Here is a 16,520-nt window from a genome sequence, read left to right as displayed (position 1 = left end):
AACATCAGGAAGTAAAGTTCTAGCCCAATTTTTTCCTGCTTTGGCTTACTTCAGTTGGTGAAAAATGAGTAATTTGCTCTCAGAGAAGAAAGGAGAGCAGATGAATTTTGTTTTTCCCTGCAGATTCAATCAAAAGTAAACTGCTACAGACAGTTCACATCAGAAGGTTTGTGAAGAGTTGCTCTTTTCCTGATAGATTCAGCTAAACATAAAGACAGGCTAAAAAATAGTGTTTTGTTTTATTTTATTTTTATATTTTATTTTATGTTTGGTTTTTCAGACACTTCTGAAAAAACTGATACTGCAGAATTTGAATTTCTTCATCATTTTAAACCGATCCATGTTTCTTTTTTTCCCAACAAGAGAAACCTTTAATTCTGGTCATTGCCTGGCAAGAGAGGCTCTGCACAGCAGAAAGACCAGTAAATGTAGATCACAGTGTATACATAAAATGGGCCAAACAAAACATGACCATTTTTACTTCTCATAGGATCTATGGAAGTCTTAAGTCTCCTCAACTTGCCAAAGCTAAATCAGGATGGGAAGCAAGCCATTGCTACTGCTGGACATTGAAGATTTTGGATAACAGGGAACTGTTCGACTGGGATTTTTGCTGTATCTCAGCAAACCGATCCATGTTTCATTCACTTTGTTTTTGCAATGTATTGGTTATCTCTCAATTACTCTTTGGATGGATAAAATACGTAGATTACCTTAATACAACATGATCAAAACCACAGCATAACATGATAAAATAGGCATAACATATTGTCTGAAAAACTGAAAGCAATAAAATGTTGCAGTGCCATTTAATCATGAAAAGGTTTTTCCTTTTTGTCATGTCTGATGAAAAATATGTTTTGGCAAATATTTGCAAAGCCATTGTTCCGTTTCCCATCAGCCTTCCCTTGTCTTGAGGGGAAAACAGCTAATGCACGTGACTAATGTGCCACACAGGTTTGGTCTTTTGTAAGGTAATCGTTGTACTTTAGCACAAGTTACGGTAATTACAAGTAACAACACAATACAGAATTATTCAGATAAATCCTCTTTGATTGTTTCTCATCTTGCAAGGGCTTCATTTGTATGTGTATATTGCGGAGAAATAGACCATGGATACCATAAGAAGAAATACAACAGCCAGTCATATCGAGAAATCAGACTCTAAATTATAAAATATATGTACTATATATGAAATCTTGGGTGCAACTTCACTGGACCTGGCAAGCGCATACACCCTTTTTCCTGATAATAACCTTTTGTGATTAATTATCCTTTGGAATGCTGCCCAAACACACCTAGGCCTCTTCTTCCCATTTCCATAATCCCTTCACTATGGACTGGGAGAAGGAGGGGAAATTACTCAATGAATGTACGTCATTATGTTTCCTGCTCCCATTGATGAGATTGAGGCTATCTGTATGAAGGATCCAGCACCTACACCTCAAGCCAGCTTCACCTACTGAAATAGTTATCACCCACAAGTATCCCCAGGGATATTAGACAGGCCCCCACACTGTCCTCCTTTTCGTAGAAACTTGAAGACGTGGCTCTTCAATCAAGCCTTTGAGAATATTTATGTTGCACCCCTGGACTGCAGAGACACCTCAAAAACCCCACTGGAGCCCCAGACTATAAGCAATGCAAGTTGTTTATTGAATAATATATGTAAGCAATAGCAAATCAAAGTTCAAAGTCAATGGAACAAGGTTTTAGTCTATCAGATACAAGATACCTGAGAATCTTGAATCAAGGGTCTATGAAAATCAAACACAAGAAGAAACTTCAACAAGGTATCAAATTTAGTCCAAGGTACCGGATCAAAACTGGAACAAAGAACAGGATCTTTAACTAGAACAAGAGATCCAAACTGCAAAGCTTTCAGGAACAATGACTTGATAATCCAAAATCCCCAGGAGCAAGAACAAGAACTGGAACAAAACTCAAGATACAAGGGTACAGGAACTTGGCATGAAAGTCCACAGGTAACATGAAACAAGATTCCATGAAGCATGAAACAAGAGTCCATGAACCAGGAACAGCACTCTTAATGAGCAAAGTTACTACCTCTGAAAATCTCTCTCAAAAGTAGTTCCTCTTAAAGCTGGAATCATTGCCTCTTTCCGTGGGAAGTTTGCACAAAACCCTTTCTTATTAGCAACTGTCTGCTCCTTCTCAAAACCTCCCTTTCTTATTTCTGTTAACATGTTGCTTTCTTTCTGTCAACCTCATTAATCTTATCATAACTGGAATGCCCATCTGCCAAGGGATAACTCGATCTTGACTCTCCCAAGGAATGTGGTTCAAGCTGCCTGCCTGAAATCATTGTATTCCTGCTCCCAGAATTCTCAGGAACAGCAACCTCATCTAATTCTGGCTGTCCAGGAACAGCAGCCTCATCTGGTAGCATGGGAATCCTTGGCCCCAACCCAGATTCATGTGACAGGTCAGGTGCTGGCACAATCACAGGCTGAACAGGCCCAACCCAAGGCTCACCTGAGAGCTCAGGGGCAGGCTGGGCTACAACAATTTAGACTCCATAAGCAGCATCTCCCACAAATGGAAATTGACGGTGGACTATTTTGAGCTTCTCAAGTCTGTCAAGCACACCACAAACAAATATAATAAGGTCAGGACTCATTCTGTCAAAGAAAAATTAAAATCCTTATTCGGCAAAGAAAGCTATGTTGTTGTTGTTGTTGTGAGAGTTATATTTGCTTCCTAGGATTTCTAAAAATCTGTCTTGTCATACAAAACATGAGCTGAACTATTGATTCATTTTATTATCTAAGAGGTAATATGAGATACAATATGCACAAAGGACACACGTGTACACCAGCTTAATTGTAAAATTCTGGGGAACTTGGAAGCGTAATCTAGCCTTTGTCTATGAAGGGGAGGAGTCCAGACAGCAGAAAAAGTGGGTGTAGATTTACACTCATGCTATTCTCATCATTGCTTTTTCATATGGTTATGAGGAGTATTCACAAAACTGCAGAAGAAGATCGAAGATTAATGGAAAGTTTAAAAGATGGTTTGGAACTCACAGTCATGTGCTACAGAGAATTCCACTATGTTTAAGCAAGGTAAGATATTAAAATTATTCTAATTAAACTAGCTTTGAAGTATTTTGAATGGATATCTGTAACAGAATATAAATAAAAATATATAAAACTTACAAACTAATCCGAGTTTTAAATTATACATAGCTGTGAAATACATAGAGTGGTTATCCACTTTATGAATTTTATGTTCTATTACCTAATTTCAGTTTTTAGTGCAAGAAAGAGTTTCAAGCTGGTCTTCAAGAATTAGAATAAATGCCAATCTCATCCATTCATTTTACCTTGACATTCAGCATTTATATGAAATGTTAAATTCCTACTGACATGGCTCATTATACTTTAGTGAAGTGTTAACTATGCACAAAAGTGGGATTTGTTAATAATCAAAAGGTAAAGCATTAATTTGCTGTCTTGAATGTCATATGAGCAACCCCCCTTTGCAAAATCAGTACGAATTTCTATTTCATTAAGGTATATTAAGGAGGAAATGCTGGAAAGACAATAACTGCATGTGATCAATGTGCCACACAGGTTTAATCTTATTTGTGAACTATTTTTTGTAATATTTTTCATAACATCAATCATGAGACACAAAAGAACACCATTACAAATTACCCACTTTCATCTATTTAAGTGAAATTGGCATTCAGTTCATCAGATAACAACCAAAGCAGAAAAAAATCGAAATCTTAAAAATTATACAAGATGTACAATTGTATATCAAAAAGACAAAGTACTTTTAAATTTGTGGACAGAATCATTCTAGGACATCTTAAATGTGAGACTATATTTGGTTTGTCAGAAGTTTAGTTTAAAAGCATACTGGAAATCTCTAAAACAGCTTAAAAAAATTAAAATGGCTATTTTAGGAACTATATCTATAGCAAGTACCTGCCCCATTGCAGGCAGTTGCTAAGCCCAACAGGAGGACATATCACATTTAGAATATCATTTGGTGCTTTTCTAAAAATGCAGATGTGATTTTCAAATTGTTTTTACTCATCAGTATTTTAATTAATTTAGTTTCTATCCAGAATTTCTTCCCAAATGATATTCAAGACAGCTTACAATATAAATTAAAACAGAACAGCTGCAACTATATGGTGCAAACATTTAAAAGGGGTTAAACAATCAATCCAGTTAAAACAATACTTTAAGACATTTATGTAAAACAGTTAAAAACATAAACAGCAGTTATCACATTAGGAGTTTGATTTAAATAAGAATGGCCAAAAAAGTCACAGGGCACAACTATACCGACTACCTAATCAAAAAAGGGCCTTCCACACAGCCATATAACCCAGAATATCAAGGCATATGTAGTGAACCTTACCTATTAGGCTTGGAATGAAGCCTTGGTAAGGTAACTTGGTAAGTGAGGCAGGCCTCCATTTTGTAGAGGAATGCCAGGCAGCCATCTTGAGTGTGGTTAGAAAGGGGGAGGAGCTTAGAGAGAGACTCCTAGGATTGGCCAATCAGAGCAGATGGGAGGAGCCAAGTCTTAGAGTGCAGAAAAAAAAGAGTTCCGGGGGAGGGCAGTTTGGTTTTGGAGTTTGGAGAGTGTGTGTGAGAGAGAACTGAAAGCTGTGGAAACTGACAGGCTAGGTCAGGCAGCTTGGCTCTCTTGAGGGGAAGATAACTCAAGGGATTGTCTCTCACTACTGTGCTGGTTAATAGAAGGTTAGAGTTAATTAACAACCCAGGGGAACCCGTGTCTATTCTCAGCAAATAGAACAAGGGTTTTTTGAGACCAATAGATAGTTGGTTGGAACTGTTCGAAACTAAGTGAAGTAACCTGAAACATACAACTAAGTTAAGCTGAAGAACGGCTGTAACCAATTACGCTTATGAACCTCTCTGAAGAAATCATTTGCCTGTTTTTAAGAAAATAAATCTTTATTCTATTTTCAACTTTCAAGAGCCTCCACATTGTATATTTCCATCAAGAAGACTTTATAAAAGTTCCAGCAATACAACAATAAAATACCACAGGAAAGCCTCATAGTGAACATCAGTTTGGGTAGAAACTGTGGGCAGGGAATGGGAGAAATTTGCCTCAGACACAATTAACAACAAAAATCCTAAAGACATTTTAAGTTGGTGGCAGCTACCATTTTAAAAGAAAATCTAAAATCAAACGGTATACCCTCGCCTCTCACATACATGTGCATGTAGAGTGGAGAGGTGTCCGATATATTTGGTCTCCACTTATCTTTTCCATTATATTGGTGGCAGCGGTGGGATTAAAATAAAAGATTCCCCCCTGCCTGAAGGAGTAGCCTCTTCTCTCCTCTCCGCACCGCTCATTTTATTATATTGGTGGCAGCGGTGGGATTTAAAGAAGATTCCCCCCTGCCTGAAGGAGTAGCCTCCTAGCCTCTCCTCTCCGCTCCGCTCAGTCATTCTATTATAGCATATAATCCACAATATCTGCTTTGAACTGGAATATCTGAGTTCACACTGCCAGATAACCCAGTTCAATGTGGATTTTATACAGTAGTGTGGAAGGGGCCTAAGATGGATTTATTTCATTCACCCCTAGTTTTCTGCAACTCTCCTTCCCGAGCATCACAGCTTCAGAAAGCCAGGGGTGAATGAAATAAACCCATTTTGCCTGAGTGGAATGGGGCCATTTTTAATAGGGACTTACTTTAAAAGCCTCTCTACCTCTCTTAAAATAGCCAGTGCAATTTCTCTTTCATAACTTTTCAAAGCAACCTCCTGATTTCTTCTATTTTCAGGCAAACTCCCTGGAAGAATATCAAACATCACTTGCATCCTTTTCTTCTGCAACAGTTACAGCGGACCAGAATGGTATTGCTACTTTGTGATCATTATTTTCTTTTTAGTTCTGCTCATAGGATTTCTGGGGAATACATTCACACTGCTCTTCTATATTTTCACTTGGAGATCATGGACTAGTAGCACAATTTTTCTGTTCAATTTGGCGCTGTGTGATTTTACTTGGATTTTCTTCATTCCCTTTGCTGTCTACTACCACCTACATAAGCGAACTGCATACGTTGCTCAGCTATTCTGCCAGCTCAAAAGAACATTCTTTGCCATCAATATCTATGGCAGCATTTATTTTCTCACGCTCATCAGTTTTGACCGGTACGTGGGTGCTGTTCATCCCATCCGATCCTTTAAAAGGTGGGATAAAAAGAAGGCTACCTTTTGTACTATGGCTGTATGGATTGTCATCTTGATAGAGTCAATTCCTGATGTGTATTACACCTTTGTGGTCCAAAGAGAAATAGGCTCTAAAGCTTGCCTTGACAACATTGGAGAGACTCTGTACTTTCTGGTTCCATTCACAATTTTCAGAGTTTTATTTGGTTTCCTCATTCCAATCCTGATCATTTTCACATGCTATACCTTGACTCTCAAAACATTACGGAAAATGAAGAATCACCATCAGAGAAGACAAAGAATTGTGAAACCCTTGTTGTTGGTTTCAGCTGCCATGATTGTTTTTGCTGTGGCTTTCATTCCTTATCATGGGATGATATTGGCAGTGCTAATCTACAGAATCAATTACCAACTCAATGCTGACAATATAAGGTTGATATTTACTATATATAAGTTCACAGAAATCATCTGCAGTGTCAGCAGTTCCTTGAACCCATTCATTTTTATGTTAGCCAGTAAGAAATTCAAGGAAAAGTTTAAAAGGTTCCAGTGCTCACCTAGAAAGAGGTGTCTTTGCTGTCAATCACACCGAGTGAGTGATATTGCAACTGAACTATGATAGGTATAGTCACAAATGGATAAGAGCTTGTCAACTGGCTCCATAATATAAATAGATTAATATACCAGGGGATACATTTTTAAACCTACTGCCATTTAGTAATAGAAAAGTAACTTTCCACCAAATCCTAATTGCTCCAGTAGAACTATATAGACTCTTTAAACAATGGATTCACTCAAGAGCATTCCTCCCAGGATCCCTCTGCTTCCATGGCCTGCAAATAACTTTTCCAACATCTGCCTCCATTTTTTTCCATGTCAGGAGTGACTTCAGAAACTGCAAGTTGCTTCTGGTGTGAGAGAATTGGCCCTCTGCCTAGGACATTGCCCAGGGGATGCCTAGATGTTTGATGTTTTACCATCCTGTGAGAGGCTTCTCTCATGTCCCCACACGCATGGAAATGCATCCTGAAGACAATCTGATGAGGTCCATAGAGAGAATAATCTATGATAAGTTAAAGGTTTCCCCTGATGTTAAGTCTAGTTGTATCTGACTCTGGGGGTTGGTGCTCATCTCTGTTTCTAAGTCAAAGAGCCAGTGTTGTCCGTAGGTGCCTCCAAGGTCATGTGGACAGCATAGAGCGCAGTTACCTTCCTGCCAGAGTGGTACCTATTGATCTACTCACATTTGCATGTTTTCAAACTGCTAGGTTGGCAGAAGCAGGGCCTAACAGCGGGAGCTCACCCCGCTCCCCGGATTTGAACCACCAGCCTTTCGGTCAGCAAGTTCAATAGCTATGCGGTTTAATCCGCTGCACCACCAGGGGCTCCCAATCTAAGGTACTGATGCTCAAAGCAGTGGTCTTTGGTCTGATGTCAGTTCAGAAACCATCAGCTGACAGTATCTGGTTATTTCTTACTGGAAAAAAGAAATAATGATAGCCAATGTGCATGAACACAGAACCAGTCTCTAGCACATTGGGAAGAGAGAAATAACTACAAATATACACAGCTGATTTGCAGAAGGATGCTGGATCATTGTCCTTTGCATAGCCATTTGGATCCTGATCTTTGTTAATAATTAACACACTTATGATCAGTTTCTATTTTTAAAATTAATGGCTAGAAGGCTTCTTGTAGAAAAACAGCTGGATATGTATTTGTAGATTTCAGCTATCACTGAGTTTCCACAGCTTTGCTCTAGTTTACTGTAAAAAGAAAAATAATTTAGCATTACTGCATTCACTTCACTCTGAAAACACCTCCCACACAGCCTATATATGTACATCAAAAAGGGAAACAAACATCTTTTTTTTAAACCCTTTCAAACTACAGAAATAAATGTTTTGCTTTGCTGAATCTTCTGAAAGCCTAGCTGAGGAAAGATAACTTCTTTTGTTAAGACATTTTTGACACAGAAGTTTTTTAAAAGGTAAATTGAACTTTTAGAATATGTATACTGAGCCCCCGGTGGCACAATGAGTTAAACCGCTGAGCCACTGAACTTGCTGACCGAAAGGTTAGCGGTTCGAATCCAAGGAGCAGAGTGAGCTCCCACTGTTGGCCCCAGCTTCTGACAACCTAGCAGTTTGAAAATGAGCAAATGTGAATAGATCTATATGTGTGTGTATAACATTAAAAATCTATTTAAATGTATAATTCTCTGCTCTGCAAAGTGCCCAATGTCTTCCTGGCGAGCAGGACGGCGTTGGGCGCTTTGCAGAGCAGAGGAGCAGCACTTCTCTACTCTGCAAAGCGGCGACCTCCTTCCTTGTGGAGGCAGGCGCGGCAGCGGAGGCAGGACTCGCCTCAACTGCACCCCCTACAGGATGGCACCCCTGTCCCCCCCCCCCCCCCCAGTTTCCTATGCAATCTGGGAATCTCCCCATGTTGCCGGTGCTGCTTCTTAAGACACTTCCACTTCACTTGAGGCACGGAGGCCCACTGGAAGTAGATCAATGTCATGGGATGGGAGCCAGCGGGCTCTGTGCCTCAAGTGAGGTTGAAGTGTCATAGGATGAGAAATTTTGCCCATCTGATGTGGTCATAAGATACTGCTTGTGATAACTATGAAATTGAAAGTATATTGCATGTACTTTTCCACTGTAGTTTTTATAAGGGACTAGCTGTGCCCGGCCACGCGTTGCTGTGGCGAAGTCTGGTGGTATGGGAAATAAAGTATTGAGGAATTGGTGGTAGTTAAGGTCAAGGGTAAAGGTTTTCCCCAGACATTAAGTCCAGTCGTGTCTGACTCTGGAGGTTGGTGCTCATCTCCATTTCTAAGCCGAAGAGCCGGCGTTGTCCGTAGACTCCTCCAAGGTCATGTGGGATGACTACATGGAGCGGCGTTACCTTCCCGCCGGAGCAGTACCTATTGATGCACTCACATTTGCATGTTTTCGAACTTCTGGGTTGGCAGAAGCTGGGGCTAACAGTGGGGGCTCTCTCCGCTCCCCCAATTCAAACCTGTGGCCTTTCGGTCCAGAAGTTCAGCAGCTCAGCGCTTTAACACGCTGCGCCATCAGGGGATATTATTTCCTAAAGGTTGTGAATATACAATATTTCTGATTGGTTTTTTTTGTTTGTTGGAGGCAAGTATGAATGCTGCAATTAGGAAAAATGATTAGGATGTAATGGCCTTGCAGCTTTAAAGCCTGGCTGTTTCCTCCCTGAGTGAATTTTTTGTTGGGAGGTGTTAACTGGCCCTGATTGTTTCCTGTCTGGAATTCCCTTGTTTTCAGAGTGGTGTTGTTTGCGATATTTTATGTGCTTCTACTGTCTGTGGCCCTGAGAAAACAGAGGATTTTCCAGACTGTGATGATGGGAATACTTTGTTGGGAGGTGTTAGCTGGCCCTGATTCTTTCCTGTTTGGAATTCCCTTGTTTTCAGAGTGGTGTTGTTTGCGATATTTTATGTGCTTCTACTGTCTGTGGCCCTGAGAAAACAGGATTTGCCAGACTTTGATGATGGGAATACTTTGTTGGGAGGTGTTAGCTGGCCCTGATTGTTTCCTGTGTGGAATTCCCCTGTTTATTTACTGTCCTGGTTTTAGAGATTATATTGTTCTGCATTATTCTATCCCAGTAATTATTTCATATTAAAGAAGAATCTCACTTATCCAACATTCGCTTATACAATGTTCTGGATTATCCAACGCAGTCTGCCTTTTCATAATCAATGTTTTTGTAGTCAGTGTTTTAAATTCATTGTGATATTTTAGTGGTAAATTTGTAAATACAGTACAGTAGAGTCTCACTTATCCAACATAAACGGGCCGGCAGAACGTTGGATAAGCGAATATGTTGGATAATGAGGAATTAAGGATAACCCTATTAAACATCAAATTAAGTTATGATTTTACAAATGAAGCACCAAAACATCATGTTAGACAACAAATTTGTCAGAAAAAGTAGTTCAGTACACAGTAATGCTATATAGTAATTACTGTATTTATGAATTTAGCACCAAAATATCACGATATATTGAAAGCATTGACTACAAAAATGCATTGGATAATCCAGAACGTTGGATAAGCGAGTGTTGGATAAGTGAGACTCTACTGTAAATACTACATAGCATTACTGCGCATGGAACTACTTTTTCTGTCAAATTTGTTGCATAATATGATGTTTTGGTGCTTAATTTGTATAACGATTACCTAATTTGATGTTTAATTGGCTTTTCCTGAATCCCTTCTTATTATCCAACATATTCACTTATCCTGCCGGCCTGTTTACGTTGGATAAGTGAGACTCTACTGTATATTTCTAATCTTATATTATCTGCTCAGAACTGGATTATATGAGGCCCCTTCTTCACAGCTGTATAAAATGCACACTGAAGTGGATGATATGGCAGTGTGGAGTCAAGATAATCCAGTGCAAAGCAGATAATATAAGATTATAAATGGGTTATATCGCTGTGTGGAAGGGCCTTGAGTCTACACTGCCATATAATCCAGTGCAAATTAGATAATCTGTGGAAGAAGTCTAAGTAAGGCCTAAATCTGCCTGTCCCCTAACTGATACCTGGCTGTCCCTTGGTTGCTAGGCAACCAAGTGGGCAGAGATTAGCCCTCTAAACTGGCAGCAATTGGATAAAAAAATTATTGCTCTCCCTCTAATTAGGACTTTATTTTTCTTTTCTTTTTGTTGTATCAACCTTGAGGCGTGGATGATGGGTTGTGTTGTCAAATTTTGAGGTTGGGGGGCCTGTACTTTTGTTGTTTTGTGAATTGCCATGATGCCATCACTCTTTTATATATATAGAAGATCTATTACATTCCATCATGCAATGTTTCCTTGGGCACTCCCCTGAGTCACTTATGGTTACTCAGCTCCGGGGGTTTGACAAATGGCTCACTCAGCAAAGTGGCAAAACTTTAAAACTTGGCTGTTATAGTCAGATTATTCTTGATTATGCCATTTTTATGCAATTAATGCCTTATATTTTTAATCTGTCAATTTAATTTAATCATATTTATTTGTATAGTGTTGATCTGGATGGCTCAAGACGATGTTTTAAAATGCACTGCATTTAACATGCTGTTTTAATGGCCTGTTGTCTGTAATAAAAATGTGCATACTGGCAAAAACAGTTAATTGCATCTGCAGTATCTGTCCAAGAGCAAACACAGTATTTTACAGAGACCACTCTGCACATTTAAAAAAAGTAAATCAAAACCAGTTAGTTTGGGGGAGGGTTATTTTTGGCAGACAGTGAATCTTCCAGCAGGTTTTGGGGGAAGAAAAGCTTGTCACCTCACCGCTCTTGCCCACCATTGCCTGAACTGAGTTGGGTTCTTCCTGCATTGTGTTTGTATCTGTGGTAGAATGGTGTGACTGGATGCTAAACTAGGCTATAAGAGGCTCCACCATACTCAAAAGTACATTTTTCTAATTCTCCCTGCCCCCCACTCCTCAAATTCTGTCCCCCAATGAAGAACTTGAGAGGAAAACTTAATGTGCCAATCTGGGTCTAGTGAAAATGTTATTCGTTGAAGAAAAGATTTGCACCATGGCTGTAGATGAAACGGAGACATGATGTTACATAAGTTGCCTGCCTTCCATCCATGTGTCCATTCTGTTTCAGCCACTCGGCTTATGTATATCTTGTCTCCACCATTGTTGGTGTTTCTGTCATAGCAGTGGGGTATAAGCTATTCCACCAGCATAGTGGGTCTTCCACCTGATCCTACAGCCCAAGACCTGACTTCCAATATGAGAAGGGTCTTGAAAGTCACATAATATATCTGTACGGGGTAGGACTATAGGAACCAGCAGGAACAAAGCAAAGTCCGTAGGACTAGATATAATTCTTTTCAGTTTGATCATGACGAAATCCATATTGTGTATGTTAATTCAGTGACTTAATTTAAGAGTAAGCTCCAGTGCAAGCTCTGCTAGAAGTCTATCTATTCTGTATATCTACTCTGGAGTAAGCTCTAGCAAAATAAGTTGCAAAGTAGAGCTTTGTTCTATGCAAAGGCTTCCTAGGCTTTCAATGACTTCTTATTTTTGATCACTAACTGGAGATTAAAGCAAACAAGTTTGCAGGTTGGAGCAGGAAAGGCTACAGGATGTTGTTGTAGCTGTTTATTCGTTCTGTCACTTCTGACTCTTCATGACCTCATGGACCAGCCCACATCAGAGCTCCCTGTCGGTCATCTCCACCCCCAGCTCCTTCAAGGTCAAGCCAGTCACTTCAAGGATACCATCCATCTATCTTGCCCTTGGTCGGCCTCTTCCTTTTTCCTTCCATTCTCCCCAGCATCACTGTCTTCTCCAAGCTTTCTCATTATGTGGCCAAAGTACTTCATCTTTGCCACTAATATCCTTCCCTCCAGTGAGCAGTCAGGCATTATTTTCTGGAGTATGGACTGGTTTGATATTTTGTGGTCCAAGGCACTTTCAGGATTTTCCTCCAATACCACAGTAACTTTCTTCTCTCAGCCTTCCTTATAGGCTATAGGATGCTTCCAACAAAAGATCTGGATGTTGCCCGCTTTTTCTTTGGCCCTTCAATTGGCAGCTCTTCCATATAATAATACCCTCTTTCTTTCTCTGTGGTCCTTCTTTAGTTAGCTTTCCAGATACTAAATCTGCCAGGTGTTTCACTGCACTATCTAACACAGGACCCTTGAGTGAACAGCTGCCCATCTGCACACACTAATTCTCAATAGTGCTTGGCAAATCATACTGTCTGTTGCAACCCCACAGATAAGGTTCTTCAGAGATAAAATCAACATTTTAAGGAAAAAAATGGATGTTTACTCAGTGGCACCAATCTAATTCTAATGTCATTCTGATTAACTTGTTTTTTTACCAATTCAAAGGCAATCAACATCTGTTCCTATTTGCCTAGCCATATTTAATTCTGTAAATATGTTTTAAGCATTCTATTATAAACTCACTCATTTCTGTTTGATTTGACACATCCAAACAGTGTGGAAGGAGCTCATGCCATTTTCCTGCAATAAGGGAACAATTAACTGCTATAGTCAACAGGGAATGTCAACATCGCCTTCAATTAAGACATATGCTACAAAATGCGTCTCTCTGTTTGCCTGCATTCTTAGAAGAATTTGCATGAATTCACAGAATGTGTATGGCAACCACAAAACTCCTCAAGATGATCCTAACAAGATGGCATTTGCTAATTAAAATGTTTTAATTAACTGTGCTATCCCAATTATTTGCAATGAATGCCAAAAATAAGTAACTATGCTACCTTATTCATATTTACTTTGAAGTAAGTCCCACTGTGTTCAATGCTGTAACTGTGCAAAAGATGACGCACAATCCTGTGCCCATTTACCTGGCAGTAAAAAAATCAATAAACATGATGGAACTAACTGATAAATAAGCATATGTGCTTTGTGTTCTTGATTTCATTCAAGAAACTTGGTTAAAATTATTTACATGAATGACATAAATTTTAGAACTAAATCAACTTTTCTTTTACATTTTAACTACATAACTTCAAAGGAGGAAAGTGTGGTTAGATGGAGAATGCTTTATTGGCGTTTGCAAGACATCTTGCTAACCCTTATGGTGGAGCCCCCGGTGGAGTAGTGGATTAAAGCCTTGTGACTTGAAGGTTGGGCTGCTGATCTGCAAGCTGCCAGGTTCAAATCCCACCCAGGGAGAGCGCGGATGAGCTCTATCAGCTCCAGCTCCATGCTGGAACATGAGAGAAGCTTCCCACAAGGATGGTAAAAACATCAAAACATCCGGGCGTCCCCTGGGCAACATCCTTGCAGACAACCAATTCTCTCACTCCAGAAGCGACTTGCAGTTTCTCAAGTCGCTCCTGACACGAAAAAAAAACCCTTATAGTAATAAAAAGCTTGGAAAAGTGAGTTTTTTGGATACAATTTCCAGAATACACTAGCCAGCATGACTCCTCGGTAATGGGATTCGGAAAATGATGATCCAAAACACTTTCCCAAACTCTGAGCTAATTACTAAAATACAATTTTTAACAATTTTCATGTGATTATCCCTTTTCATCATTTGATATATGTCACTACCAGCTCTCATTAGAGTAGGTGCACTGAATCAAAAGGAATGTCGTACATTAACACAAAATTTTATCACAACTCTCCAAGAAGATAAATCAGATTTCAAATCCCAAATGTTTTCAGGAAAGAGTCTTAAAGCTTTCAGCACTACCCATGTCTTCAGTATCAAAGAAAGCATTCAGCCACCAAAAGGCAAGGAGCCCTCCCATTACTTAGGAAAAATATCCTATACAATATGATTTTGGCTGGGGCACAGTGGAAACTAGTTACTTTTTCAAGCTCTGCATATGAATAGGCTATTGTGCTAATCTCTTAATGCCTGGACGCCTCCATCTGAAGAGCCTTGCAAAGGATAGTGTCAATCCTCAGACACATTGTCCTTTAGAAGTGATTCCTAAATTGAGATCCCAGATCTTGTTAGACTATAAGTGTCAGAAGCCTATGAAAGCTATAGCTCTTGGGAATTAATTGTGGGAACCACTGTCCTAGACCAAGAATATCAAAGTACTCAACCAGCTATTTAGCTCTTTAAGAGATCATCATAAATGAGAGGAAGTGATAAGTCCTAATGAAGCATTGTCCAGCTCATTAAAACTGAAAGTGCTGACAGTAGACTAGCTCATTAACTCAACAAGCTCATTTTAAGAAAAAAGCAATTTGAAGTTGCTATGAGTTTTTCAGACTGTATGACCATGTTCCAGAAGTATTCTCTCCTGACATTAATTCAGTGATAGAAGGTATGCAGAAGGTTAAATTACATGCAACTTTACTCAAAAGGTTTAGGTCACAAGTGACTTTAAAAATTTCTGCCTGAAACCCTAGAAAGCAACTGGTAATCAGAACAAATCATGTTCAGATGGACAGATAATACAACTTTGAAAAACTACTTTAACTTCAAATACACTGTAATCGTGTGATTAATGTAATTGTATTTCAAGATTGTAACTTTATAGGTTTTATATGTATAAAATTTAGCTTACTCAAAGACTCCATACACATCCACTTCATGTCTATGGAGTCTTAAATACACATTTTGTGTTTATCTTACTACCGTCTGAGCAGTACAACCTGGTTCTTCATTTTCTTGGACAGAAAGGAGAAGACCCTGCTGGCAGTTATATTATTCAGACAATGTATGAGGCAGGGTCACCATTTGTCAGAAACAACTTGAAGGCACACAACAACAACCATGTATTATAGCTGCAGGAACATGACATAGAATGAGTTGTTTTGGTGTTGTGTGCCTTCAGGTTAACTCTAACTTAAAATGAACTTATCATGGTATTTTCTTGGCAAGATTTATTCAGAGGAGGAGTAATGTTGCCTTCCTCTTGGTCTAAGAGAGCATGACCTATCCAAGGTTCACCCAATGGGTTTCCATGCTCAAATGAGGATTCAAATCTGGGTCTCCTGTGTTCCCAGTCCAATATTCAAAGTACTATCCTGCTCTATCTAGTAGAACAGTTATAACTTCTTAAATGTCTCCTTAAAATTTTAAAAGGTAGCAACAGAGATCACTGTACCCTTTCCTCCCAAATATCCAGATTGTATTTCCTTTTGAAACAACATCAAGCAAAACAGGAGCTGTAAATGCAGAAAAATCATGAAAGCGTACATCAAACAATATTTTGTAAAGAACATTTCTTTGTGGGTGATTTTTATTATCAATTAATTTCTAAGGGAAAATGCTAAGCTTATGTATTTATTCTTCTGTCAATACTGCGAATACAGTGATTGGTATTAATTGCAACACAAACAACTATATTTCAGTTGGTCAGAATAAATATCACAAAATGGCCTGCAAGCATATAAATCTACCAAGGAATGAGGAAGACAGAAGGAGAGAAGGAAAAAATCATATTGGTAAAGAAGATGGGAAGGTGTGTACTAATACTAGCAATCAGTATTAAAAAGCAATTACCTTGCAATTACAATTAAGGTATTTTAAAGCTTTTTCTGACCTTGTAGTCTCCAGAATTTAGTGTTCAACCCTATTGTTGCAATCTACTGGCCATGCTATCTGTATTTGTATGTACAGTAGAGTCTCGGTTATCTAACATAAATGGGCAGGCAAAATGTCAGATAAGCTAAACTGTTAGATAATAGGGAGGGTGGCAGAAGAAGGAGCCTCTTCCCCTGTTGCTGAGGAAGAGGGTCCTCCTCTTCCTCCTCCTTGGCAGGCTGGTCAACAAAGAAGTGGTGGAGGAAGAAGAAAACAAGCGGCAGGGGCAGTGCAGCCCCC

General features: G+C 39.2%; 2 protein-coding genes across 6 annotated transcripts in view; one reads left to right on the top strand and one right to left on the bottom strand.

Annotated features, from left to right (window-relative positions):
• tmem117 (transmembrane protein 117) overlaps positions 1-16,520 on the bottom strand; it is a 370,721-nt gene that overhangs the window by 305,515 nt on the left and 48,686 nt on the right. The window contains exon 1 of one of the 5 annotated variants that reach the window (XM_062982505.1): positions 4,399-4,506. The exons of the other annotated variants lie outside the window; for them this stretch is intronic. Coding sequence (XP_062838575.1) covers positions 4,399-4,483 — 85 coding nt within the window. The 5' untranslated portion in view covers positions 4,484-4,506. Of the gene's footprint in view, positions 1-4,398; positions 4,507-16,520 lie in introns of those variants that run through there. 5 annotated transcript variants of the gene reach the window in all.
• On the top strand, positions 2,968-15,923 carry LOC107982884 (P2Y purinoceptor 1-like). The gene is made up of 2 exons (XM_016993824.2): positions 2,968-3,086; positions 5,807-15,923. The coding sequence occupies exons 1-2, from the start codon at positions 3,032-3,034 to the stop codon at positions 6,814-6,816; spliced, it is 1,065 nt and encodes a 354-aa protein (XP_016849313.2). The 5' UTR covers positions 2,968-3,031; the 3' UTR covers positions 6,817-15,923.

The sequence above is a fragment of the Anolis carolinensis genome, chromosome 5 (genome assembly GCF_035594765.1).
Source record: "Anolis carolinensis isolate JA03-04 chromosome 5, rAnoCar3.1.pri, whole genome shotgun sequence".
In the NCBI taxonomy this organism is placed as follows: Eukaryota; Metazoa; Chordata; class Lepidosauria; order Squamata; family Dactyloidae; genus Anolis; species Anolis carolinensis.
The sequence above is the reverse complement of the archived record's forward strand: the minus strand, read 5'-3'. Positions and strand labels throughout refer to the sequence as shown.

Excerpts from the sequence above, each read along its gene's own strand:
- LOC107982884 (XM_016993824.2), top strand. The coding sequence starts at position 3,032 with ATGGTTTGGAACTCACAGTCATGTGCTACAGAGAATTCCACTATGTTT. Across the intron at positions 3,087-5,806 it reads TTCCACTATGTTTAAGCAAG|GCAAACTCCCTGGAAGAATA; the intron begins GTAAGATATTAA and ends TTCTATTTTCAG.